The sequence below is a fragment of the Corvus moneduloides genome, chromosome 2 (genome assembly GCF_009650955.1).
Source record: "Corvus moneduloides isolate bCorMon1 chromosome 2, bCorMon1.pri, whole genome shotgun sequence".
NCBI lineage: Eukaryota > Metazoa > Chordata > Aves > Passeriformes > Corvidae > Corvus > Corvus moneduloides.
In genome coordinates, this window is record NC_045477.1 from 88,597,729 (window position 1) to 88,622,715 (window position 24,987).

The 24,987-nt window shown below is 43.6% G+C and overlaps 2 protein-coding genes and 1 long non-coding RNA gene across 12 annotated transcripts in view; 1 reads left to right on the forward strand and 2 right to left on the reverse strand.

The window, feature by feature from the left end:
• Positions 1–76: 76 nt before the first annotated feature.
• LOC116440021 (regucalcin) lies at positions 77–11,616 on the reverse strand. 2 transcript variants are annotated; one of them, XM_032100248.1, is made up of 7 exons: positions 11,518–11,616; positions 11,075–11,240; positions 8,117–8,299; positions 6,622–6,837; positions 5,004–5,135; positions 1,162–1,316; positions 77–420 (listed from the first exon to the last, which is right to left on the reverse strand). In XM_032100248.1, exons 2-7 carry the CDS (start codon positions 11,235–11,237, stop codon positions 370–372), a joined length of 900 nt encoding a protein of 299 aa, XP_031956139.1. In that variant the 5' UTR covers positions 11,238–11,240; positions 11,518–11,616; the 3' UTR covers positions 77–369. The 2 variants fall into 2 exon arrangements, with proteins under 2 accessions (XP_031956139.1, XP_031956140.1); XM_032100249.1 differs by having other exon boundaries at positions 11,492–11,590.
• On the forward strand, positions 11,387–23,877 carry LOC116440022. Of its 3 annotated transcripts, XR_004238376.1 has the most exons (4): positions 11,387–11,557; positions 16,133–16,265; positions 22,519–22,580; positions 23,367–23,877. It is a non-coding gene; the product is annotated as an uncharacterized LOC116440022 (long non-coding RNA). The 3 variants fall into 3 exon arrangements; XR_004238377.1 differs by lacking the exons at positions 22,519–22,580; positions 23,367–23,877 and adding an exon at positions 14,250–14,380 and having other exon boundaries at positions 16,133–19,631; XR_004238375.1 differs by lacking the exons at positions 22,519–22,580; positions 23,367–23,877 and having other exon boundaries at positions 16,133–19,631.
• Positions 18,900–24,987, reverse strand: part of JADE3 (jade family PHD finger 3) — a 66,362-nt gene continuing 60,274 nt past the window's right edge. For all 7 annotated transcript variants that reach the window (XM_032100240.1, XM_032100238.1, XM_032100243.1 and 4 more), the window contains 2 exons: positions 23,872–23,989; positions 18,900–22,362 (listed from right to left, as the gene is read on the reverse strand). In XM_032100240.1, the coding sequence (XP_031956131.1) occupies positions 21,470–22,362; positions 23,872–23,989 (1,011 nt within the window). In that variant the 3' untranslated portion in view covers positions 18,900–21,469. The remainder of the gene's footprint in view (positions 22,363–23,871; positions 23,990–24,987) is intronic.

Below are 24,987 nucleotides of genomic sequence, written 5' to 3' on the forward strand. Positions count from 1 at the left end.
AGAGACAGTAAAAGTAGTTTAATCAGTAAAACAATATAACATAAGTTGCAAATGAGACAGAAGAATACGAAATAAAAAGATATTAAAATATTATTTAATCATAAAATAGAATTACAACAGTAGCTTATTAGGATGACAATCTTTTTAGCAAACAGTAAAAGTACCATCATATATTTAAAGTAAGTTTAAAGGGGAAAAAAAGATCAGTTTTAAAATATTCCATGTATTTCAGTAGTTTTTCATCCTTTCCTGATGAAATATTATAATGGTGTCATGATTTCAAAGCAAAGATGCTGAACACCAGAATAAGACCTTCATACTTGTCTTGCTTATGTCAGCCCTCTCTAATCCCTTCTGAAGAGTGTGTATTTAACCTGCAAATGGATATGGTGGAACTCCTTTCACCCCCAGTCCTGTTATCTGTTAAAACACAGAGGGAAAAAAAAAAAAAATTAGAGCAATAATTCACCATTATCAGACATTTGCTTTCCTTACACAACTAGACATTCTTTAACTGAGAAAAAGACTGTGTCCGTCAACATAACATCCTACTATATTTTGCACCCATCAGCTTATCACAGCTAGGAATTTCAATGCATGCTCTTTTCTCTAAAGCTCAGTAATCACAGGCCAGAGTCCATTCCCCAAAAGCCTCTTCTCTTAGACACTGCTAAGCCTTAATTCTGCAGTTCATAATGTAACCTTCGGCATGCACACACAGAGAAGAGCAGAGCTTTAAAACAAATCGCAGCAGAACAAATGTTTAAAGAGATAACTTTGTGATAATTAACTAGAAAGTAAATAAAAGCAGATGCTTTTATCTGCCACTGATTAAGACATGTAAGTATTTACCCATCCTTTCCATAATAAATAGAAAATGCAAACAGTGTTGGGAGAGGGAGAAGTATAAAGAGATGATTGCATAGAAAATTTGCACTATCACTATTGTTACGAAGTTTAAACCCCAAAGTATCTTCAAATCTCTAAATGCATTTAACCTTCCACAACAGGAACAAAAAATACAAATAGCTTAACATATATGATCAGTGTCCTAACAGCTATCTTTTTCCAGCTTCCCACCACTCCCAACTGCTTTGCTACCTGAAAAAATCAAGAGTGAAAAAATGGCCTTCTAAAACGAAAGGAGAAAGTATCATTCACCTTGAAAATCCCACCAGCCTGTGGTTGCCGTGAAAGCCACTCTTTATCCATCCCATCAGTGGCAGTAGTCACATACATTTCTGAATAATCGTTTCCTCCAAAACAGCAGGAAGTTGTTTTGTCAACTGGAAGTTTCACAGTCTGGAGTCTTTTTCCTGAAGGAAAGCACACATGATGTTTCCTGTTTGTCTACTTACATCAAGAAATTTAAACAAATTATTGCAAATAACTGTTGCAGAGCCAGGTGTTCTGCAGAAGTGGGAATCAGGGCTGGGGGACGTCCCATCCTGACTGATGAGCACCAAGACAGGGAGAAACCAGACTTCTGTGAGCCCTGTTGTTGATCATGTATTGTTTGACAAGTTTCAGGTACCACAAACAAATCCCATTCCAATCCCAGTTTGTCCTCTAATTAAGCACTAACATCCACAGCACAGACACATATCTGAGCTTGTCATCTAGGCTGTCCATGCAGTCAATGGAAATGGGATAGGATTCCTCTCTAAAACAGGTCACATGAATCACACCCTAGACCTGCTGACTTTTCTACTTTTAACTACAAAGGCAGCCTGGAGTGAGCAGACCTCGTGCAGCATTACTGAGGCGAACCTCCTGCTACACCTCTACTGCCTGCAGTTAAGGAAGATTAATTCCTAGAAGTTTTTCCTGAAATTCCAATAGTCTTTCAAATCAAGCTTCCATAAAATAGGGATCATGGGACATGTCTGATGTTTACAAGAAACTAGCGCTACCATAAATAATACTACGCACTTACTATGCCAACAAACAGCTATGGTCTTAATGACGGTAGTGAACAGATCTCCAGCCCTAACCAGAAGGCTTGTTGAGACATCTTACAGCAGATTTTCCCAAAATTTCTCCTAATCCTGGGCAGTAAGAGCCTATTCCCATTATGCCTATTTGATGTACCTGTGAGTTTCTCTTTCTAGAAATATGCTAAAGCACATGAATTTCCTTACAAAATGTGTCATTTTTCTGTCCTCCCAACTGCATATGTAAAGGGCTTGGTCCCCTTACAGCAACTAACTTTAGTGATGTATTGAAATAGCAGGAAAGTAACTTTGATGTTGGGAGCCCTAGAAATTGACTGACACCAAGTCTGGGAGAAAGTGAGTGGGAAGGGCATTCAAAACAAAAAAAAAAACTGAACTGTAGGAAAAGAGGCATGAGCCCCAAAGACCAGGGGATAGACTGGTTGCAGTTGTAGAGTGCTCTCAGTGGATAACAGCCTGGAAGGTATCATTTACAAAGCTCTGAGATGAGCAATGTCTCCCTGGAGTTCCAAGAAAATCTGCACCTGGATGTTCTACAATCTATCTGAAGTATTACTCTGTGCTTGGCCTCTATAGAAGAGACAAATGTAGCAAATCTTTTTGACACTATAAAAATCAAAGGATATTAAAAACAATCATTAGGAAGAACTGTAAAATATTTAATTGAGGTTTAGACTGGGCATTAGGGAAAATTTTCTTCACTGAAAGGGTTGTCAAGGATTGGAACAGGCTGTCCAGGCAAGTGGTGGAAACATCATCCCTGAAAGTGTTTAAAAACCATGTAGATGTGGTGCTTAAAGACACGGTTTAGGGATGTACTTGGCAGTGCTGGTTGATGGTTTGACTCGATGACCTTACAGGTCTTTTCCAACCTTAATGGTTCTAGGATTCTAATTAAAAGAATAAAACTAGCAGGTCACTAAGTGATCAGAAGGTACAACAAGACTTGGTAACATGTAAGTTAGACATCCCTTTTGAGTCATTTGCAAACCCCATGGCATCAGCCATCAGCTCTTCCCTGTAGCACACCCTCAATCTAAAGGCAGCAGCCATCTCTGCTACAGAAGCCTAGACCCAAAAAGCTGTTTCATTCTGAACCTCTAAACCTTACTTAGGAAAGATGCCAAACAAACAAGTTTCCTCGTCCCATTGCCCTAAAAACAAAGTCCAGGCTTTGTTATCATTGAAACCTGAAAATCCCTCACGTGCTTTAGATGAGCTCTTTATCAGTGAATGTATCTGCAACTGGCTGACAGCCATTCAAGCCACACTTAATGGCTATTGTGCGTTAAAAGAGAGGCTTTCAGAGAATTCTCTTCAAGCCTGTCTGTGTTATCTCCCTAAATAATGACAATTCATTCAGAATTCAGCAAATTGAAGATTTTAGATATTACTTTAAAATGCTAGCATGAGAGGGCAGGTAAGCATGAGACAGTCACAAAAAAAGGTGGCTCTTTTTGACACGGACACTTATCCTGTGAAACTTCATAACACTGTTCCCTGCAAGTGCTATGGCATGGGTGATGGGGGAGACAGAACAGGTTCATGGAAGAGAAACACACTGAGAAACACACTACCAACACATCAGTATCTCATCCATCTGTGAGCATAGTTAAGGACTAGGAGTGCATTAGGGATATGTACTCTGCCATCAATATTCTTACTATCCCTGTGCATCTGCTTATGGACACTATTGCCTCTAGCTTTCCCATATGAAAACACCTCCAAAAGGGAGAAGGAAAAGGAAAACAAGTGGAAAAAGGGAGGGAAAAAAAAGGTCAGGGAGAAATAAAAAAGGCCAGGGAGGAAAAAGGTGGAAACAGTGAAACAGAGAGGAAAAATGATTGAGTCTAATACTCCAGAACGGTATTCAGAGGGCTGGTGGATGTCACCAAGGAGGGCTCTGCCCACCAAAATGAGAGGATGTGGGTCCAGAAACAAGCCAAAGCACTGCTGGCATCTCCCATCTGGAGCTTCCTTCCCCTGGAGGAGAAGGAAGCACCCTAGCACTGGGGTGCATACTCTGCAGAACAGAAGTCCCACAGGTTAGCAAGACTTTGGATGGGTACAGATTAAAAGGTGAGGGGGAAAGCACAGTCTGAGCCTCAAGTAAAGGTTTCCAGCAGAGTCAGAAGAAAGGCTGATGCACGTGTGCACACACAGCTCTGCTGCGTGCTGCAGACGAGGCACTGGCGTCCCTGAATCCACAGTCCCACAAAACCCCAAATCTTCTACTAGACTCCAGATGCATCCCAGTGCAGTTGCTCTTCTGCTGCATGATGCAAACTTGTGCTGTCTGGGATCTGACAAAATCACGCTCCCATTCTCACCCAGCGGCCCCTTCTAGCCAGTGTGGTTCAGTTTCCCTTAAGTGCTTTACATGTGTTTTTTACCCAGAGTAAATCATCCCTGGCACATCATTGGAGTCCAAATGAGACCAGCAATGAAGGACAGACTCAGACAATGGGCACACCCAAGACATTACTGCGGGAATGATAAAATGCTGTGGTATTCATTAAACATTTTTTGATCATTTCATTGCAAAATTGATCGTGTAAATAACTTTCAACAATAAAAAATATGTTGCTGGCATCAGTGTCCTGTGGGACTTGTAATAAAATCCAGTAGGCTGCCCAAAATAATACACTAAGCTGAAGAAACAAGACTCAAAAATGGCTTAAGTCATCTTTCCCATTTATCAAAGAGGTAAACATTGGTCTTAATTTTGGAGGATGCAATAGGATGCTAACTCAAACAATTCACAAGTAGAATGATGATCTCCTTAGCGACTTTATCCGTTCCAACACAACAGATGCTGGGAACAAAGGAGACTTATTAACAAAGGTAATTTTTGAGAGCAGGGACATAAAATCGTTTAAAGTAACAATAAAAAGCAAAAAAAAAACCCAAAACCCCACAGTTTTTTAAAAAAGAGCAGATATACCATTTCTGTGAAGGGAAAAAAGCCCCACCTCTCACTTGTTTTTATTTCCACCTGTTTTGTTTTGTTTAGCACAAAATTCCAGTCCATCTTTTGCAAGGACTTACCTGTCTCAGGGTCAAGGCGAATCACTCTCCCACCGTCATAACAAGCTACCCAGAGTTTTCCTTCTGTGTCAATGCTCATCCCATCAGGAATGCTCTCCTCTTTTTCCAGTTTGTATATACTCCTACGGTTGCCTGCAGGTTAGAAAAACCACAGAACTGAGTGAAACAGTTGTTAAAATTTTTATCAGTTACAGCCCAGCAGAGTTATTTGTATTATTATTTTCAAAAGCTGTGCTGAGGCCCTGAGTTCTTTTCCCATGAAAGAAGTAGATTGTGTCTGCTGGCCTGTTTGTTTCCCGAGACAGTTGTTTCTCAGCATGAAAGCCTGTGGGTCAGTTTCTATCCATTGAAAGTATAATCCTTTTTTCTGGCATTCATTTCTAGTGCACCACTCATGTTCCCTACTTGCAATATTAAATGAATAACTGAATAAATTAATGTTAGATATATTCATAAGATTAATTGCTTGTTCTAAAAGCAGTTTGAATAATTTCAGGTATGGGTTGCTCCAGCTGGAGACTTTTCAAACAGTTTGCTGGAACATGCCAATAATCACTGTTCCAACACAAAACTGACCTTCAGATCTATAAACTGAGAGCTTACATAAACACAGAGTTAGGAAACGCATCAATTTCAAAGGCATACTATCAACCTAAAAACAAACAACTCTATCTGAACTTTTACCACTGTTATTAAATAAAATTAAACCCAACGTTCCAACATTGTTTATTTCATGCTCTGACAACTTCAATGTTTCTCATATGCAGCAATATTCTTAATGAGTTTCCTTTTTGCTCCTGGGGATTTTCAGATTGCCCACAGAGAGTGAGCAAGAACGAGTGAGAGAGAGAAATACCCTATTTCCTAAGGAAAAACTCAGTTGTAAGCCATAGCAGAGAATCATTAGGACAAGGTGCTACATCCAAAATTACTTTAAATTCAGAGTTTTAAAGCTAAACATCAAATTGGCTGTGTTCTTTTAATGCAAATACCTCAGCCTGTGTACTCAAAAGCAAATTACTAGTCCAAGTCACCTGAATTTTTCTTTTGCCCAAGCTTGTAGAAACCCTTAAGGCGTTGTTTTGTTTTAAACTAATGAAGGAAGCTTTGAGTTACTGCTACTGTTGTTGCCTTGTTCTTTCTGCAGAATCTTCATTTAATAGCTTATATTTTAAAAAACAAAACAGGGTGAAGAGTGAAAAAATATCTAGAGAAGCTGGCAGAGGTTTTGCACAAGACTACAAGCTTGCTGTCACTTTGCCTGTGCTGCCAGTAACAAGAAACACGCAGCCACAGGAACAGACAGATGAGATACACTTTGTCCTTTTCACATTGGAAGATCAGATACGCCTTGTGTTTAGTAACAGTAGTACAGATTACTACTCAAACTGCCACGCAATTTAAATACTTTATAGCATTACCAAACGACCCTGACTGGTTTGAGCCAGAAGCCTACGCAGGCACAGACAGATGTTAATATGTCTTCTGTTGTTTTGCTCTAAAGAGGTTTCTGGATAAGTGCTCCCAAAGCTCTCATCATCTGTGTAATAACCAGAGCAGAAACAAATATCACAATCTTTAGGCACAAACAATTATTTTGGAATACAACCACTCATACCAATTTTTCCAGTTTGGAGGTCATAATCAAAAGCATCCACCGAGTAGGACAAGCTGTCAATGTAGAAGAAGGTTTTGTGATCCAGCGACCAGTCCAGCCCATTAGAAATGTCCACCTGGTCAAAGTGCCTCACCACTGAGAGGTCAGGGAAGAGCGTGTACAGAGAGCCTTGGTGTCTCTCCAGCACAGCGGGACGAATCTCCTCTGCCATTGTACCTGTGAAGAGCAAAAGGGGAGGAAGCAGGTTCAGAGTGAATGGACTCTCCTCCAGGTCTGGGGGCAGTCCCTCACTATGATGATGATCACACTGCCAGCATAGAAGGGAGCAGTGAAGATGGCTTCTGAAATTTAAGGAAGAAACTGAGTCAAAAGGAAAAGGTGCATTTTCAAAGTGCTTGCTCTTAGAAGAAGGTGACAAAACACAGCTTTTGTTCTTTTGTTGAACATTTTTGGGGCAGAAATGGTGTGCAGCATGATTCCTGCAAAATGTTGTATTCAGTCATTCATATATTATGACAGGTGTGGCCAGCATTTAAGTTACAATAAATCTTGATGTCTTGTAGAGCTGAGAGAGTGGAAAAAAATTACCTCCTCCCTCAGAATGAGTCTTACACTAAAGCCTCTTTTAAAGCAAATCTCATCTTTGCAGCTTGAAGTTGGCAGCCGAGACCAGCTCTGGAGAGGCTGGGTAAATGCAATTTAAGGTAAGCCTCGGGACTGAACGGCACAGCAGGAGCATAGAATGGTGTTTTAAAAAACAGGAGGACAGGATCACAGCTGAGGCTGGACAGCACCTCTGGAGATCATCCAGGATCACCCCCTGCTCAGAGCAGGGTCAGACACTGCAGATTCCTCCCATCAGTGTTGGGTGTTGAAGATCTCTACGGATGAAGACTCCACAGTCTCTCTGGACAACCACTGTTCCACTGTTTGATCATCCTCAGTAAAGGAATTTTCTTACATCCATACAGAACTGACTGAGTTTCAGTTTGTGCCCACTCCTTCTAGTCCTTCAGTGGGCATCACTGAGCAGAGTCTGGTCTCCATCTTTTTTACTCCCTCCCCAGTCAGGTACTTATACATACAGGTAAGATCCCCTGAGCTTTCTCATCTCCAGGATGAATGGTCCCTTAGTTTTTAGAAATAAAATTCTGACTTATGAAGAACAAACCACACAGTATAATAAATTTCTCACTAGAAAAGTATTTTCTGTTGGCACCCTTCCAGTATTCAAAAAACAAGTAGCTGACAGGGAAGAGGCAAGGCCAGTATCTTAAACTAGGCAGGCTCCAAATAGTCGGCCTCTTTTAAACAAAATAGTCCAGATTAGATAGTGCCCAGGTGATACAAATAGATTTGTAAATGGGATCGAACTCTGTTTGAAGACAACAAATAATCCCCACCACTTAACTGTGAAGGAAAACTTGCTATGACTGATCATTGCATGTTATCACCAAAACCCAGCAAGCACCAGAGGGAAGGGCCTGCAGCATACCTGCGAAATACCTCCCTGCAGGATCCACCTTCCCATCATTGAATCGAGTATTTGCTTTATCCTTGTCCACTTGAGTGATGGTGGTTACCAGCTCCTCTTTCCATTTCAAAGCAGCAAACCTGGTTCCTAGGGTGATGACATAATCCCCAGACTTCCGGAGAGCCACGGAGCTCACAGGAGCATCTGGAAAAAGGGTGAAATTGAAAAGTGGGATGTGCTGTGAAGAGATATTTCTCTTCTGCCCACTTTAGACATGCAACCTGAACTCAGTGAAACCACAGGCAAGAGAAACAACCTACTTTTCTACCAACAAAATTGATGTTTAAATACATAGAAACAGATTATGTCATATGAACTTGAGTATTACCACTGCTACCAGGAGCTATAATCATTACCAGCACCTAGCTGAGCTAGGAGCTGAATTTAAAAAAAAAAAAAGTATAAAAAGGGGGACAGGAACATATACTTTTTACAATAGCTTACTGTGTGGGTTCCCCCCTCTCCAAGGGAAAAATCAATTGCCACAAGAGCTCTAGAGCAACTGTGTTTATTTAGCACAGCTCCTGCATAAATGAGCCCTGCAGTGATGGAGGCAGGGTATCTCTGCACTGGGACAGGACACAGTGGGCAGGAGAGACACCCCCCCCACACCACACTCTGCTGTGCTGCACAAACCTCCAGCAGCACCAAAAACACACCAAGAGTGGCAGGACTTCCCAAGAGCTAAAACAAAACAGAAAACTAGTAAATGCTCCAGATTAGTTTACACTCACTTGAGCTATTATGCATAAAACCTCAATTGCAGGTTATTATAAAGGAATTAGTAAAAAAAAACCCCAGTGAGTGTGAAGATAACATTTCTGTAAAAGCCTAACATCAGATGCAATATAGGGAGTAATAACTTTAGGCAGGGCAACAAAATCTGGCATATTATTTTCTATACATGGGACTAATTGCTAATTTTTAAATTTAAAACTGAAACATTTATTGTATTTATGGCTTTGCAGGGGTATAATTAGGTAATAGTTTCACAAACACTTACAACCACCACCAGTCACCACTAGGTACTAAGAGGAACTGCTCCTTTCCAGCTATTTGCTCACGGGTCAGGATGCCCCTTCCCTTGGAGGCCTGGCAGCAGTACCACCATGACAGAAACCCAAATGCTATTTGCCCCCAGCACTGGAGATGCACACCTGGACTGCAAGCTCTGCCGTAGCAGCTGAGGCTGCTGATGGTCTGGGCTCATTTACACTGAGGTGCCATTCCTCCCTCCCGTGCCAGGACAGAGGGCAGCAGAGTGCCCTCAGCCGTGTGTGGCACCTGCCACACAGAGTAATTTTGCTGGTCTTTGGATTGCCAAGTAACCACACCAATAAAAGTGGTTCTCTGTCTGTATCAGTGGCAGGGACTTTCCTAGCAGAGCATGGGAGTGCAAGTCTACATTTGCTCTCCCAGGAAAAAGCCAGGGGCCATGGCTCAGAGGACTCCTTCCACCTGGGCAGCCCTCAGGGCCTTCCTCCCACCATGGGGGGAGCAGCCCCGAAGCACGGCTGTCCACTGGAGGTGTTGGACATCCAGGTGCCCCTACAGCCACAAGAACGTTCCCTTACCTTCCTGACAAAGCACCCCAGAGGAAAGGGATGCATGAGGATGCAGCCACCCTACTGCTCACTGAACAAACATAGCACAGGCAGTGTCTCAGCCCATGCATCCAGCTCAGTCTGCTGTGACCCCGGAGGGCTTTGTTAAAGCAGCACCTGCAGGAACTGATTGATTTGCAGCACCATCTTATGCCCAAGAGAAAACTGACTATAAGGTCTCCCCTCCAGGCCCAGTTATGCATTTACGATGTTTCCCCTGCGGAGTCAAAAAGGGCATTAGAAGTTTTTTCTAAGCATGGGGTCGTTGTAATTCTCTATAAGCATAATAATGAATAATTTCTCTCTTCGTTTCTACTTAGGAGACCCACTACTATAATCACATGGCATTCTTTGATTGTTTGGGGGTTGGTTTTTTTTTTTTGTCTTTTAATCATGGCATTCCCAAAGGCACAGCTATTAACCATAACTATTTTATTACTAAAGAGAGGAAACAATAAAATGTGGTGTGCTCTCCCTTCCAGATCTCCAGAGGCCGCAAGTAAAAGATTACACCTTTGAGAGCAGATCAAGTTGAGGGGAAAGGCAAGAAGAAGCACACTCCCTCAGCTAAACTAAGAGGAAGTAAGTTTGGGAAGCAACTCTTCCAAAATTAGTATCAGGCCTTCTCTCATCCTAAAATGGGAAACTACAGTAATTTGAAAGGCAGATAAGCTCAGATCAGTTTCTAGTGAATAATGAGAACAGCTTACAGGTAGGCAAAATTGATTTTCACCAACTGTTACTGAACATGAGAAAATAATAAATTGTACTGAAATCACTTAAGGAGCTGTCTCCCAACACAAATATTTACTTTATCACATCCAGCAGTAAATCTGCAATCCTTTTTTTCCTAAGAGTTAGCATATCTCTTCCTTTCTGGAATAAATACTCAAACCACTGAGACTGTAACTGGTGACACCATTACCTTAAAAAAAGTATCAACTTCTTAAATCGTTTTTGGAAATCTTTCAATAGAGAAAATATTATGAGCATTAATCATTCAAATCAGAACTACTATAAACACCAACAGAAGAGTGTTACTTCTGGGACAAAGTGGGAACAAAAGAGAGCGAGTTGTGGACAACTTACAGGAAAAAAAAATAGATCAAACATAACCCAGTAGCACAAAATCATAGGGGAAGTCTCCAGAGCTACCTCTGGTCTGTATCTAGTGTCTGTACATAGTCCCAGTGTGCTGGCAGCCTGGGAAACCCCAGCTGTAGAAAAAGGTCTCCAGCTCTGAGCACCGTGCAGCTGCCAAGGGACACAACACGCAGCTCCCGCACACAGAGGGGGTTTTCCAGCGGCTCCTTACCCACAGGAATGGCCTGCACCTGCCTGGTGACCGGGCTCCAGCGGCACACCTTCCTACCCGTGATGTCCACGTACAGGAGCGCGCCCTCCTTCTCGTCCCACACGGGCGACTCCGCGATCCTGCAGCCCTCCTTGGCCACGCACTCGATCCTGACGGACGACATGGCCTGCGGAGGGAATCGTCACCGCGTGTTACCCCCGGGCCCGCCACGGCCTGCGGGGACCAACGAACGGGAATGGGGGGGGGGGGGGAAGGAAAAAAAGGGGGCAATAATAAAAATAATAAAAAGGAGGGAAAAATTAAATCGCGGGGTGCGTGCGGGCGCAGGGAGGGAAAGGCCGCTCTGCCGGCGGGCCCGCCCCCGCACGCCCGGCTGCTGGGGCGCACGGCGTGTGCCGCCGTGTCATGTACACTCACGAGTGTGTTTGTACCGAGGTACCTGCCTGAGAACGCGGGAGAGAAGAGGAACACCAAGAAATACAGGTAACTCGTAATAACAAAGCGCGCCCCCCGCACGCCCCGGCCGTGCCCGCTCCCCGCCCCGCTCCTGCAGCGGGCTCGGACACGGCAAGCGGCCCCTGGCCAGGGGCGGGCCCCCGCGGGCCGGGCTCTCCTGCCGGGCCCTTCGGGATCCTCCTCTCCGTGCGCGGCGAGCCCCGGGAGTGAGGGGGGGCGGCTGCTCAAGCAGCAGCGGCTCGTCCTCACCCACCGCTTCCAAGAACTGCAGAGCGGAAAAAGAGGGAGAAGTTTCCCACCGCAGTGCCCAGGTTTCTCAGCCCCCAGAGAGGCTGATTCCCAAAAGGCCTGGTTTCTGCTTGCCTTCTTGCCACAGAACCTTGGCCCTGGCTTCCAGCATCAGGGAACCTTAACAGCTCCTGCAGCAGCACCTTGGTTATCCAGAAATCCTGGCCCTTCAGCATGCTGTGCCCTCTTTTACTCCCTGTGCTGTATAGTCTCAAAAACTTTCAAAGCCACGAGGCAAACAGCTGGCATCAAAATTTGCAGATACAGTTCTCTGTTGTGCCTGCTTATCTCTGTGCTATGGCCACTACGGCTCCCAGGCCTCAAGTTTCAAAGCAGTGGGTACGTCTTATATCTCAGGTCTCCTCTTCAGCATCCTATGACATATTGCCTTTTGACTTGGAGTTGGTGATTCCCATAGGGATCAGTGACATCAAGTGGCTTCAGGCTCACTGCTGCGTGTCTTGTGTGTCTCCTCCTGGAAACTCAGGAGCACAAGGCAGGCACAGGCTGGCTTGCTGCTGTGTCCCCACAAACCAGAATTAACTAAGCTGCTCCAAAACTCACTTCTCCCCCATCCAGACTTTGGTTTCCAGCTCATGTAGCAGCCCCATTATTCAAGGGGTACTGCACACCAGTGAGCACAAAGCATCCAGCATGGTCTTTTAGGAGGTAGTCCCCACAAAGCTCCTCTTACAGATTTATCTCTTTGTTATCATACACCCTCTTGGCAATTATCACCTGTTGAATATTTTTATTTGGTTGCCTTTATTCACAAAGCAGGTGCTCACAGCCCAGGCTTCACTTGGTCACAATTTTTTCTAGTAGTGGTATATTTGGAAAGTTCATGGGCTACATGACCTTACCAACATGTGTTTCATGTACGCTTCTTTTGATAGAGCACTGATGTGATATTTATTAACTTATTGTGGCCTTATCTGAGCAGTTAAGACTTCTATTTTATAGGCTTCCATGGCATTCCTTCTGTGCTTAGCACTGAATTTCTCTTTCTGTCCTACTGCTGCCTGTACAACAAATAGCAGGATTTCATCTCAGACCTGACACAAGCAAATTATTAGCAACAGCCAACACAGAAAAACATCCAGAAAAAAAGTGTCACATCTCTGTCCTTTTTTTCCATACATTTTACAACATGGAAAGAAGATGCAGACGTTTTAAAAAATGCATGCAAAGAATTCATTAACTACAAGGAAGAACAATTATTGCTTCTTACAAAGCTTAGCCACATTTACTGCTCTCCCATTGTCTTTGCACACTACAAGGCCATTTGGGATACGATGCAAGAGCTTACTGAATCCAGCAGCAATAGGAGATACACCCTCAACCCACCTCACCAATCTCTCTGCTCCTTGCTGACTTAGGCATTTGCCAGCATGGTTTGGAGGCATCAAAACAAGCTGTGTGCTGGCACATACCTTGGGAGAAAATTAACAGCCTCTGTAAGTGCTAGGTTACAACACACACTCTGTGCCTTGTATTTTGAGCTTGGGTCTCTAGTTACATAGGACAGCACCCCTGCTTTGTCTTCTCTGTAATGGCTGATCCAAGCTTGCTGAAAGGTAGAACAGGGAGGAATCCATGGTTGGGGTGCCTTCACAGAGAGCATCAGATGATGTCTTCTGCCAGTACAAGTTTACTGTGGGAGAGAAGAGCACAGAAGAGGTGGCTGCCAAAGGTTGTGCTACTTTGCGCCTTCCCCACTGGGAACTTCCCACTGTTGAAGCACAGCCACAAAGTCTACTGTGTGGCCTCCAAATCTGACTGATAGGGAGCTTACACAGCACCTCTGTGGCTTCCAAAGGGCACGCTGGTAGCTCAGCACTTATTCCACATGGTAGTGCACATCATACACTTACTCCACCTGCTTTGCAGGGAGCAGGGAAGCAGAATTCTTACTTACCTACAATCATGAAGAACACAAAGAGTAGATCTGTGATGTGGGAGGCCCTGTAGGGTGAAGTCACAGCCCTCCCCCAGCCTGCAGGTTCCCTGAGCCTGCCAGAAGCCATTACCTTTCTTGCCAGTCAGGAAATGCTCAGTAGTTCTAGAGAACAGCCCAGAGCACCACAGAGATGGAAAAATCCCCCCACCCTCAACAACTGTAGGCAAGAAGAGGTGCTGGACTATTTCAGGCACTATAGAGACTGGGTTTTACTTCTGCTCATTCCTGGAAAGTTGAAGTTGTTCTTCTCTCCTTTTATGAGCCTGATCCTGTTATTTCTTCATCTTTAGAGCAATCCTCATCTTTTTTCCTTCACCTTTCGTCTTTACTACTGTTAGTCCTCCTTCCTGCTTGAAGTTGGGAGGGCTCTAGGCCTTATCCACAGCTGGTACAAAGTGCAAATGCCACAGTCAGATGTCTGTGCCCCAAGAGCTGCCTCCGAGTATGGAGTCTGTCAGGCCTCCTCTGCAGATGGGCGAGGTGCAGCTGAGAGCGGGGACTGCGCCAAGGGCAGGGGAGCCCAAGGAGCCACTACTTCAGAGCAAACCTGTTAAATCCATTGGGGCAACCAGAGTGGACACATGGGAATTCTCCACTAGCAGGTAATACTGCATTTGGGGGTGCACAGATGGAGGGACAAGCAAAAAACATTGAGCAAGAGCAGAGGGAGAAAGACAAAATCAGTCACTGCAATCAGTTGGCTGGAAAGCAATAGTTGGCACTGCTGTGCACTTGTTTGCAGCCAAATACAGTTCTTGGAATTGGCTTGTGTGTCCAGATCAAGTTTTATTTGTTAGCAAGCAACAAGTAGGTCCAGGAGAGATCAAACTGCTGAGAAGTTTAATTGTTTACTAGCCTGGATGATCATATTTGTGTATTTAAACATAAAACATTTGCCAAAGCAGTCCATTTTCCCATTTGCAAATGTCTGCTTGGGAGAAGGTGGCACCAGCAGACCTGTGCCCATTGACTAATTTATGTGTCTAACACTTACCACTGTCACACAAGTTAATGCAGAATGGATTAAGAATCTCAAATAGGGAATCTTTTTTACAAAGGATTGCACCAAATCACCATGAAGTCATACTGAAGTATTTAGCCTTTCAAGACTAGTTTTCACAACAATGACAACTGTGCCCTGTACTTATTACAATTCATTACACAAGACTAGTTTTCACAAAAATGACAATTGTGCCCTGTACTTATTACAATTCATTACACAGACTTCTTTCAGCAAATTCCTTCTGTACTGGCCACAGGCTCATGAAAAAGCATCTCTCACTTAAGAATACAATGCTATAAGTGAACGTGTGATCCTTTCCACTGCAGCCAGCCCCCCCAGTGCTTCATCAAGACCCTCACAATGTTACAGGTGCACCTCCAACTTCTTTGTCATGGGAGCACCAACAGGTGCAAGTTTCTGCTCCCTTAAGCTGCCTCACAAAACTGGAGTTCCCGGCCTGTGCCTCTCCAGACCTCCGCTCTGCACCGGGAGCAGTTGGGCAACAGGGTGCTTCAGAAAGCGTTCTTCAGTGGAGTGCAGCCAAGACATTTTTCATTAATGCCTTACTTTTCTGCTCTCTGTACCCCATGTGACCTGGATTTGCATTTTGCTTGCCTCAGGATAAAAAAAAAAGAGCATTGATATGTGCTACAGCAGCTGCAAAATTATAGTCACAACAGAGTTCATGCAACAGAGCCAGGACTTCAGGGAAAGGCAGCATCTTTCATTCAAATAACTGATTTAGCAACAGTACTTCCAGTGTTTGCAGCTTACAGGCATGCAAATCCTTTTTCTGGCCTAATCAAAAATAAATTTCAAATTAACTGCAGATTTACGGTGACTTCTCAGAGCCTAATTTAAGATGATCAACCAGACAATTTGAGGAAAGTCTGGTTTATGTACTAGCCATTTGTAACGAGTGTAAACTACAACTTGCTTATTAGTACCTGCATCACCTGGCTCATCCAGTTTTTAGGCCTCTGTGCTTCCTTTAACAAGGAGAGATAATCTGGCTTGTTGTAGAATAATCAGGAAAAGGATAAAATAATGCCCGTACTTCATTTTAGAGGAGACAACAGAACAACAGCTGAGCTAGTTTTAAGGAGGGAAAGCACTTTGTTCAGGTTCCATTCAACCAGATGCAAATGGAGCCTAAAATGCCAGTGACAGGGGTTCCCAAACTACTCAGCACCACCCTTCTGAGATAAGGAACTACAAAGGAATGCAACCAGACACCGTGGTTTCAGGTGAAGTGGGTGGGCTAGTTGAGAGACGTTTTTCCCCCTCAGATGACTCATTCCCTCACTAGGGCCTGCAGTTCCCAGGGTATCTAACTTTTTTCTTGTTACAGGTACTACTCTTGAAGTCTGTCACAAGCTCAAGAGCTCTCAGATGACCAAGAGATTTCTTGATGGCATCTTCCTTTTACGTTGCTGTTGCGCTAAGTTTTAAATTCTTCCTCAGGACACTGGCCCACTGATTTGGTGAGCAGAACAACTCTGGAACTGTTATGGAACTGTCACAATACAACTTGTGTCTTGCTCCCCAGTGCTCTTTCCTGGGGCTAGGGTGGGTGGAGCAGCACCTGAGGAAACACAGCAGAAAACGGAAAAAATGCCTTCAGGATGTTTAAGCCAAAATAAACCATAAAGGTGTCATTATGGAGCCTACCCAGAGATTTAAAACAATGTATCAGATAAAGCAGCCAAGGCGAGGCAGATACCCAGCTCCAGGGCTGCTGAGAAAGCAATGGAAGGCAGAGAGGGTCTGCCCAGCCTGAAACAAAAGAAGAGTCCCAGAGAAAGGGCAGGGCAAAGTGGATCCAGGAGGTTGTCCCAGACAAAAGAAGCCTACTGGAAAAAGGAAGATTATCTGGAAGCTGCACACACAGAGGCAGGGAAACTAATAAGCAACTATCTGAGGCTGCTTCTCCTTCTACAACCACGTGGTCACACAAATTTATCCAAGCTCTCTGCAGAGGGGGTTAACTTGAGGAACAGAAATAGGCTTGCACATCTGCTGTTTTCAAACAACTTACCCAACTGCTATGTAACATTTTCTTTCAGAAGGCTGTGCTTGCAGTCACTTTAATCCACCTGTCACATCCCGCTAGATGTGCTGACTTAGGAGCAGAGCCTGGCAGCAGTCATCCCAGGATCATCTCTGCAAGAGGGACGTATTGCAGAGTTGCACCCCAGGAGTGGCAGAAGTCTGTTCAGCCATGAAGCTGGTGTAAAAGGAAGGTTCAGAAGCAGCAGTAGGCAGGGCATCTCTCATGAAACCAGAGCCCAGAAGTCTGTGTGTCTTCACTTCTTCCTAAGGAAGCTGCATTGAGGCACTCTATTGTTTTCCATCTCTGCCCATCCCCAGTATTTTTCCCTTGCATGCCAAGCTCCCAGGTTGTGCAAGCAGCTTTTGTTCCTTAATTCGCATCAAAAGCATGTTTTCCTAACAGATGTGTCAATTCCCTGCAGTGCTAAACCTTTACAAGTACTGGGATCGTCACAATTTCCAACGATCAAAATGAGTAGTTTCGCTGGATTATCTTCACAGCTCACAGAGGCAGGCTTTGAACACTGGGTCCCTCCCAGGTATCAGATACACATCATGCGTCTGCAGTACAGCCTCTACATCCAGGCCAGGTAGCCAGATGTACCACATTGAAATCAAGGGAATGTTTCAGGCTTACATGGAATAGCTAAACATTTGTCATTTGTCCTTCTATGGTTTCAGATTCATGGTGCAAAGGAAACATTCCACAAGTTATATACACAACTGAGAAACATTTCTTTCAGGGCAGAAACATAAATGCAGAAATGATGGTGCTCAGAGCCACTGTGCAGCCCCAGTTAGTCCTTAGCCACGTTACCATCAACAAATAACCACAGTTATATGAAAAGACTCTACAAACCAATAGTAGCTGTTTCCAAATTAATGGATACCAATCTCTTTTCCTTGGCCCTGTCTTTCCCACATCCCAGCCACAAGCAGACTGTATGTGCAGAGGGAATTAGAAGCCACCAGTCAGAAAGTCAAAACAAGGAAGTCCGTTGCTGGTATCTGTTGCAAGATGTCTTTAGGGAAGAAGAAATCTTGGTCCTGAAAAACAACTGGCAGTCCAATGCTTACTGCTTCTTCCTAGTCCTGGTTTTTCTTCCCTTCTATCTGCACCTTTATTGCCTTTCCCCCTTTTTTTACCTCCTGTTTGTTTTTCAGCTGAGGGACTTGAGCTCCATTTCACCCAAGCTTTCTCCAGCTCCAGTTCCAGCCTGCCTGGGGCCACCTGCTCAGTCACTCCAGTCCTTAAGCCAGTCCAGAAGTGTGTTGTTGGCTGCTCAGTTCTGACTCACTCTGCTGCTGCCAGACCCATTGCAGAAGCAGGAGGGTCACTGCTGCCTGCAACACCCACATTGCAAATCCCATCCTTCTTGAAGGCTGCCTGTTGCAGAGCCAGGCAGAGGAGGGATGCTATGGGATCAGTTGTGCAGCTACCCCAGCACCTTTCTCTCCACCTTCTCGTTTTGCCTTCTTCCCTGCTCTAGGCCGGGGAGCAGCTCCCCTGTGCCAGCAAGGTACCTCACAGCACCGGCCTGTGGAAGCAGGGGGAACTACAGCAAAAGGTCGGGTAAAACCCACAAGAAGCCGACACGAGCCCAGGAACCTGCTCGCCCTGCTTTGTCCTTTGCACGCAGATGGCAACAGCGGGCTGGTGAGCGTTCAGCTGCACACGTCTGCGCGGTTACAAGAGGGATCAGACAGAAGGCCTGGCTACGGCTCTTCCTCTGTAACTCACTTTGTCCAAGCAGGGAAAACCAGCCATACTACAGCATAAGCAAATACATTGAAAAGTGAGGCCAGGGCAGCAAATGGTCTGTTACATTTGCTCAGCTAGGCAGAAAGAAAAGCCAGGCTTGCACTATTTGCTTTGCACAGCAAATTAGTGCTCAGCGACTCTTTTCTGGGAGGCTGAAGGGGAAGGGTTTTCCTGGATACTTAACTTATTAAAGTATTGCCAAATCTGCAGAAATAATTTACTCCTGATGGACACAGAACTGATGAGTTTCACAGCCTGCCAGACACAGAGGGTAAAGCCCTGAATAAATCACAACAAATGAAAATATTGTTAGCAGTTTCATAATTTAATGAAAAAGTACTTGTAAAAAGGGGACATCTGAAAAAGACCGAGTCCATATTGGAAAATTGAATATATATATATTTATATATATAAAACAAAATGCAAAAACACAAAAAAAATTTGACAAATAAGGTTAAGAGGTAATACTTCAAACAGTTAGCCACCGAACGCACAATAAAAACTAGCAAATGCACTTTGGGGACAATACTTGAGAACTACATAACCAAGGGCTCCTTCATATGTCTATTAAAATAATGTAAAAATTAGCAAAACCATTGCCCAGACTGGAAACAACTGAATTGATAACCCCAGAAGAGCAGAAACGCTGAGTTTTGCTGAAGCACCATTTTCCTCTCTCTTCTGTCATATGCTTCCAGCCACAAAATAACATGAACACTTTGCTGACCTCCCAGATGAGTGTTCCCAATAAAAGCTTCGTAAAATTTCATGGCCAGTGAGAGAGGATTACTAATAAATATTGAAGGAGAACTAAGAGAATCAGAACCGGAATACAAATGAACAGACATTTGTTTACTTATTCTGAATGACCCATGGCTTAGAACACAAAGCATTTCCCATTAAAATAAAATATGTGGAAACCTAAATTGCTACTGCATATTTACACCAAAAGAAATAATTTTGGAGATACAGCTCTAGAAAGATCAATTACACAAATATACATAAAATCAAGAAGTAAAAAAAAAAAAAAAAAAAATTAAGATGCATGAAGCAAACAGAGCAGATTGGCCAAGTATACTTTTTTTTATTATTTCACTACTGAAGAGTCCTCCAGCCCCTGACCTGCTAGTCCTATTGCAACTAGGGAGATTTCAAAGTTTAAAACAAATCTGAAAATGTCGTTGCCATTTCCCAACCTAAAAGCAATAAATTAAAACCATGAAGCGAAATGAGTTGCTGTTCAGATGCTGCATAGCCATCTCCTCACTGTGGGGGGGACACCTTTTGTTTCTAGACAAAACTGAGCCCTCAACAGAGCTATATGACCTGCCCTACACTACCTATGGGCCGTTTCAGCCAGTGATGTGGGGACAGAGGATGTTGTGTGTTTATGAAATGTACAGCATTTCAGAGAAAAACAGTGCAGTTGCTTTGTTGATCAACACAACACAATCTGTAAAACAAGAAGTTAGTTTGCATTCAAACAAAAATCCCTGTCATTGAAACAAACAGAAAGGGATTCATTCCCTTCCCTTCTCGACTCCTCAGTCAGTACTGACTGAAATTTAACGATTATTTAACAACTGCTGATTTTAAAGGACACACAAAAGATGTGTTAGACTGGGAAACAGCAACTGATCCAGAGGTTGAAAAGCAGTGTAATAAAATAGTAGATTTTAAGCAATTTAAAAAAAAAAAATTAATTAAACCATCATACTCCAAATGATGACTGGCTAGAATTTTACAGACCTAGATGCCAGAAGGCTCCTATGCCTGTGTTCAGGCAACTAGGGTTGAAAATTTGCACCTGAAAAAAAAATTCAGCTAAAATTATTTCTAATTCAGCTGACTTTAAAAATACCAGGTAAAAACACCTCTGGATATGAAATCTCAGTTTCAAGAGGAACCTGGCATCACCGGTGATTGCCTAAATGTAAGAGTCAAATAGCATTTTTCTTTGAAGTAGTACATCTACTTTTGTAAACACTATCCACAAAATTAGCCATCTGTACTTGTTAGCTGGGTAAAATATTTACAAGTGCATCCCACAACAAGCATCTATGTACAGAGATTAAAAAAACTGAAGTACTAGAAGTTGTATATTTACAAAATAAGCGAATTATTGTGAAGAGAAACACAACCTTCAGCAAAAGCAGGGAATGGGGGCACATCTAGAGGTCAGCGAGTTTGGCAGCGCCAGCGACGCCCGCTTCCGCCCTCCGCAGGGAGCCCGCAAACGCCACTGCAGTTCGAAGCCTCCTGCAGAAGGGGATCGTCACTTAGTAGTCACTTTGGGCCTGATCCAGCAGAGCACATCGGCATGTGCTCGGATATCTGAGCACAAACGTTCCCGGGGGAAACCAGCAGGACTTCTCACATGCTTAACTTCCTAACACATCCGCAAGTGCATTGCTGGATCAAAGCCATACTGCAGCTGCCGTAACAACGCAGTTTCAGTGTCTCCGTTTGCAGTCTCTTGCAACATGTTAGAGCAAAGCAAGGACTTCTTTAAAACCTGTCCACCACCATGAGACTGACTCCACATGAACACGGTGCCTCGCACATTAAGCTGGCAAGGGGGAAGCGGTTTCCTGAATTTTTGCACAATTAACGCCTTGTGCTCTCCCAGATGTTACGCTCTGATAAAACACACGACTTCCACATGACTTTGTGGATAAGTGAGCTAACCTTGCAAAGACTGCAAACCAATTCACAGTTGAACAAAACTACTCTGATTTCTCTCCCCTCTCCCATCCCCTACTGCAGCTCTTCCTAACATAGGTCCTAGACTATTTTCTGGAACCTTTTGATGCTGAGCTTTGCACTGGTACGCTGGAATACATAAAGGCTGAATTACCCCGTGGGGGCTTCTAATCACCTTTGTACCGAACTGTGAGATATCATATTCTTTTTGTTTCTATTGTGACAATCTCTTCCAAAGTCCTTACTTGGGCTTTCTCTCTCTGAGCTACTTCGTCTTAACCTCACTTGCTCTTTGTTTTCATCACTTTCTGCTTCAGAGTCACTCAGCTCTAAGTCAGGACAGTACCCATCATTGTCCTGGTATGGAGCACCTTCAAGTGTCTGCTTGCTCCACAAGCGATCTTTCGTTGCAAGTCTTCTCGTTGGCTTTTCACAGCACCGGAGATCTTCCGTGGTCCTCACCAGACTGTTGGTAGCCTCTTTAAAGGACCGGCTGAAATGTTCTATGGTGGATTTTCGGAATCCACTCTGGCTGGCCAAGTGAGCCGTGAGCACGGACTCTTGTTCGTAGGACGTCTGGCTGGAGCTGTCTCTCTGGCTCACATCTCCAGCCCTGCCCATCAGACCATTGGATTTGGACACCAGCCTTGAGTTCTCCTGCTGCACCCGCCCATTCCCAATGGAAGACTGTCCATGCAAAGCAGCCTGGAGTGCTAAAGGCTTCCCGGATGGCTGGCCCCGGTGAAACTCCATCAGCTGCGTGGGGCCAGAATCCTTTGCCTCGCTCCGAGGCTTGCCAATCCCTGCCAGCAACCCGTTACTTCTGCTGTCGTGCTGATACCTGGCATAAGATTTTGCTTTAATTTCGAACGATTCCTTTGACATTGGCACACTCCGTTTGCTGTAAACAGTGCTGTTGTTGTCAGGAGAAAGCGGTCTGTTGCCAGGCTTCAGCGAGTTATTTTTGCAGTCTCCCAATGCTGATTTGGGCATTTTTAACTTGAGGGTGATCCTGGGAGGTGGGTAGAACAGTGTGTTCTCTAGTGCACTTGTCAGGGTATGGCCTACAGGAGAAAGAGACAAGAAAGCAGAAGAAAAAGAAAAAAGGTGCTTTTAAAAACAGTAATTTCTTTTGTCACCCGTAACAAGTTTTATAGGCCATTATAAGGTGATGCAACAGTAAGAAGCATTTGCAAATAATTACTGTGAAATTATTTTAGGACACTAAGGAGAAGCTGGGAAAACCAAACTGTTCCAAATTATCCACCACTTTGGAATTTAGGTAAGCATTTAAATATTTCCACTAAAAACAACAATGTGCCCTTTTTACGGGGCTTCAAGCCAGTGAATTGAACCAGTTTTGAGATGTGACTGAAGTTGTTCCAACAAAGCTGTAAAAAAAGTTCATATTCAGTTTTGGATGAAGAAAAAACAATGCTTCAAACTGAGTTTCAATTTGGACTTGGTTCAACTCTCTGCTTTGTATTATAAAATTCTCTAAGCTTTAAAAGTCTAAAATTTTTACCTCGACATATGAGTTATTTACGATAATACATGCATACAGCACCCACTGCAAGTATCAAGCTATTATAATAAGCATTAAAAAAACACTTGTATTTGTAAAGACATAGAGTAAACTTAGTAGACATTTCTAATAAAATGCATTTATGCACAAAAGCAAGGAGCTTCAGAGTGCCAGTGCTTCCACGAAGTACTAGTCTGAGCTAAAACAGTTTAAAAAAACCTACCTTATCAGTACTAATGAAACCTACCAGCATTTCAGGAGCAGAGAAAAAAAGCACAAAGACTTCACCCTAAACTGGTGAAGTATGTATCTTGAAAGACCAGAGAGATCTTAATTTCACACAGGAAAATAGCTGCCTTTCCTATTAAAAAAACCCCAGTAATTACACTGGTATGCATACTCTCTTCCTCTTTCCAAATACTGTGTTCCTTATCTTAAAAAGTTGCTGTAAATGTGAAGGGCAGAGTAGGGTTTGGCACCTCGGCATTCCTAAACAGTTACTAGTCACTATTAATAACCAGAGTACTTGAACTCTTTTTGAAGGAAGGAGAGCAACTGCAGATGGCAAGCTAAGAAACCTGCGCTGCTCATGAAGGCACAGGAGAGCAGCAGCAATTCCCATCAGTCAACTCTTTCTCTTGCCTGAAGAAACCAACTACTGACAGCAAGCAAAAAAGCTTTCTCAGCTGGAGAACCAACCAGCAGGACAGAGCTTGCTGTGGGGAACCAGTGCCACGGACCAGCAACCCAAGGGTGCACAAACCTGGAGATCACCACCAGCTCATTTCTGCTATCTGGATGCCACACTGATTGATAAGCAATAGGCAAATACCCAGAAAGAGCCATAAAATAAAGAAATATTGAAGCAAATATTTTAAGCAATTTAAGAGTTCTCTCTGTGTTGCTACTTTTATTGACTATGTACTTGAAGAAAATTCTTGAAGACATTTTTACATGTTAAAGGCACTAAGCAGGAACATAAAGAGAATACACTGTTTTAGTTTAAATACAGGCAGGATTTATACATATTTTACGTTTATATGATTACCTGCAGCCATTTCCTGATTAATGAGTTGAACTTGCAAGTTGAAGACCTGTTCATGAACTTTACTGTGGGACAACTTCAGTTTCTCTCTCCTGCTTACCATGTAGCAGAGATTTCTTACCTACAGAGGAATAACAGGAGACTTAACAAGCAATAAGAAAATAAATCCAGACAGTTTAAAAAGTGTATCATCAAGAGAATCAAAACAACATTACATGGAAGATCCCTTGGTAAAGTTCTTGTCAATAGTACTAAACATACTTAACAATGCATTAAAAAAAATCCCTTCTTTTTTTTTTTCCTGTCAATTCAACAAATGCCTTGAAAATATTTTGCAAGACAACAGAATGTATTTTCATTTTGGCTGACCCATTTATCAGTTTATTTTTTGACTCCATTGCATTGACTCATAAGGTTCAACAAGGCCAAATGCAAGATCCTGTTCCTGGGTCAGAGCAGTACCCAGGATCAACATGGGCAGGGGGATGAATGGATGGAGAACAGCACTGCAGAGACAGACATGGGAATAACTGTGGGTAAAAAATTGGACATGACCCAGCAATGCACACATACAGCTCAGAAAGCCAATTGTATGCTGGGCTGCATCAAAACCAGCATGGCCAGCAGGGCATGAAAGGTGATTCTGCCCCTCTACTCTGCTCTGGTGAGACCCCACCTGGAGTGCTGCATCCAGCTCTGGGGTTCCCAGCACAAGACAGACATGGACCTGTTTGAGCAAGTCCAGAGGAGTGCCACGAAAATGGTCAGAGGGCTGGAACTCCTCTCTGCTGAAGACTGAGAGAGTTGGGGTTGTTCAGCCTGGAGAAGAGAAGGCTCTGGAGAGAGACCTCACTGCAGTTTTTCATTATATGAAAAGGGATTATAAGAGAGAGAGAGACCAGAGCCTGTAGTAACAGAAAAAGATGTCATGTTTTCGAACTGAGGGAGGGTAAGTTTACATTGGGCATGAGGAAGAAATTGTTTACAGTGAGACACTGGAACAGGTTGCCCAGACAAGTTGTTGAAACCCCATCCCTGAAGTTCAAGGCCAGGTTGGATGGGGCTTTGAGGAAATCTCATGGAAGGAGTCCCCATCCACGGCAGGATGGCTGGAACTAG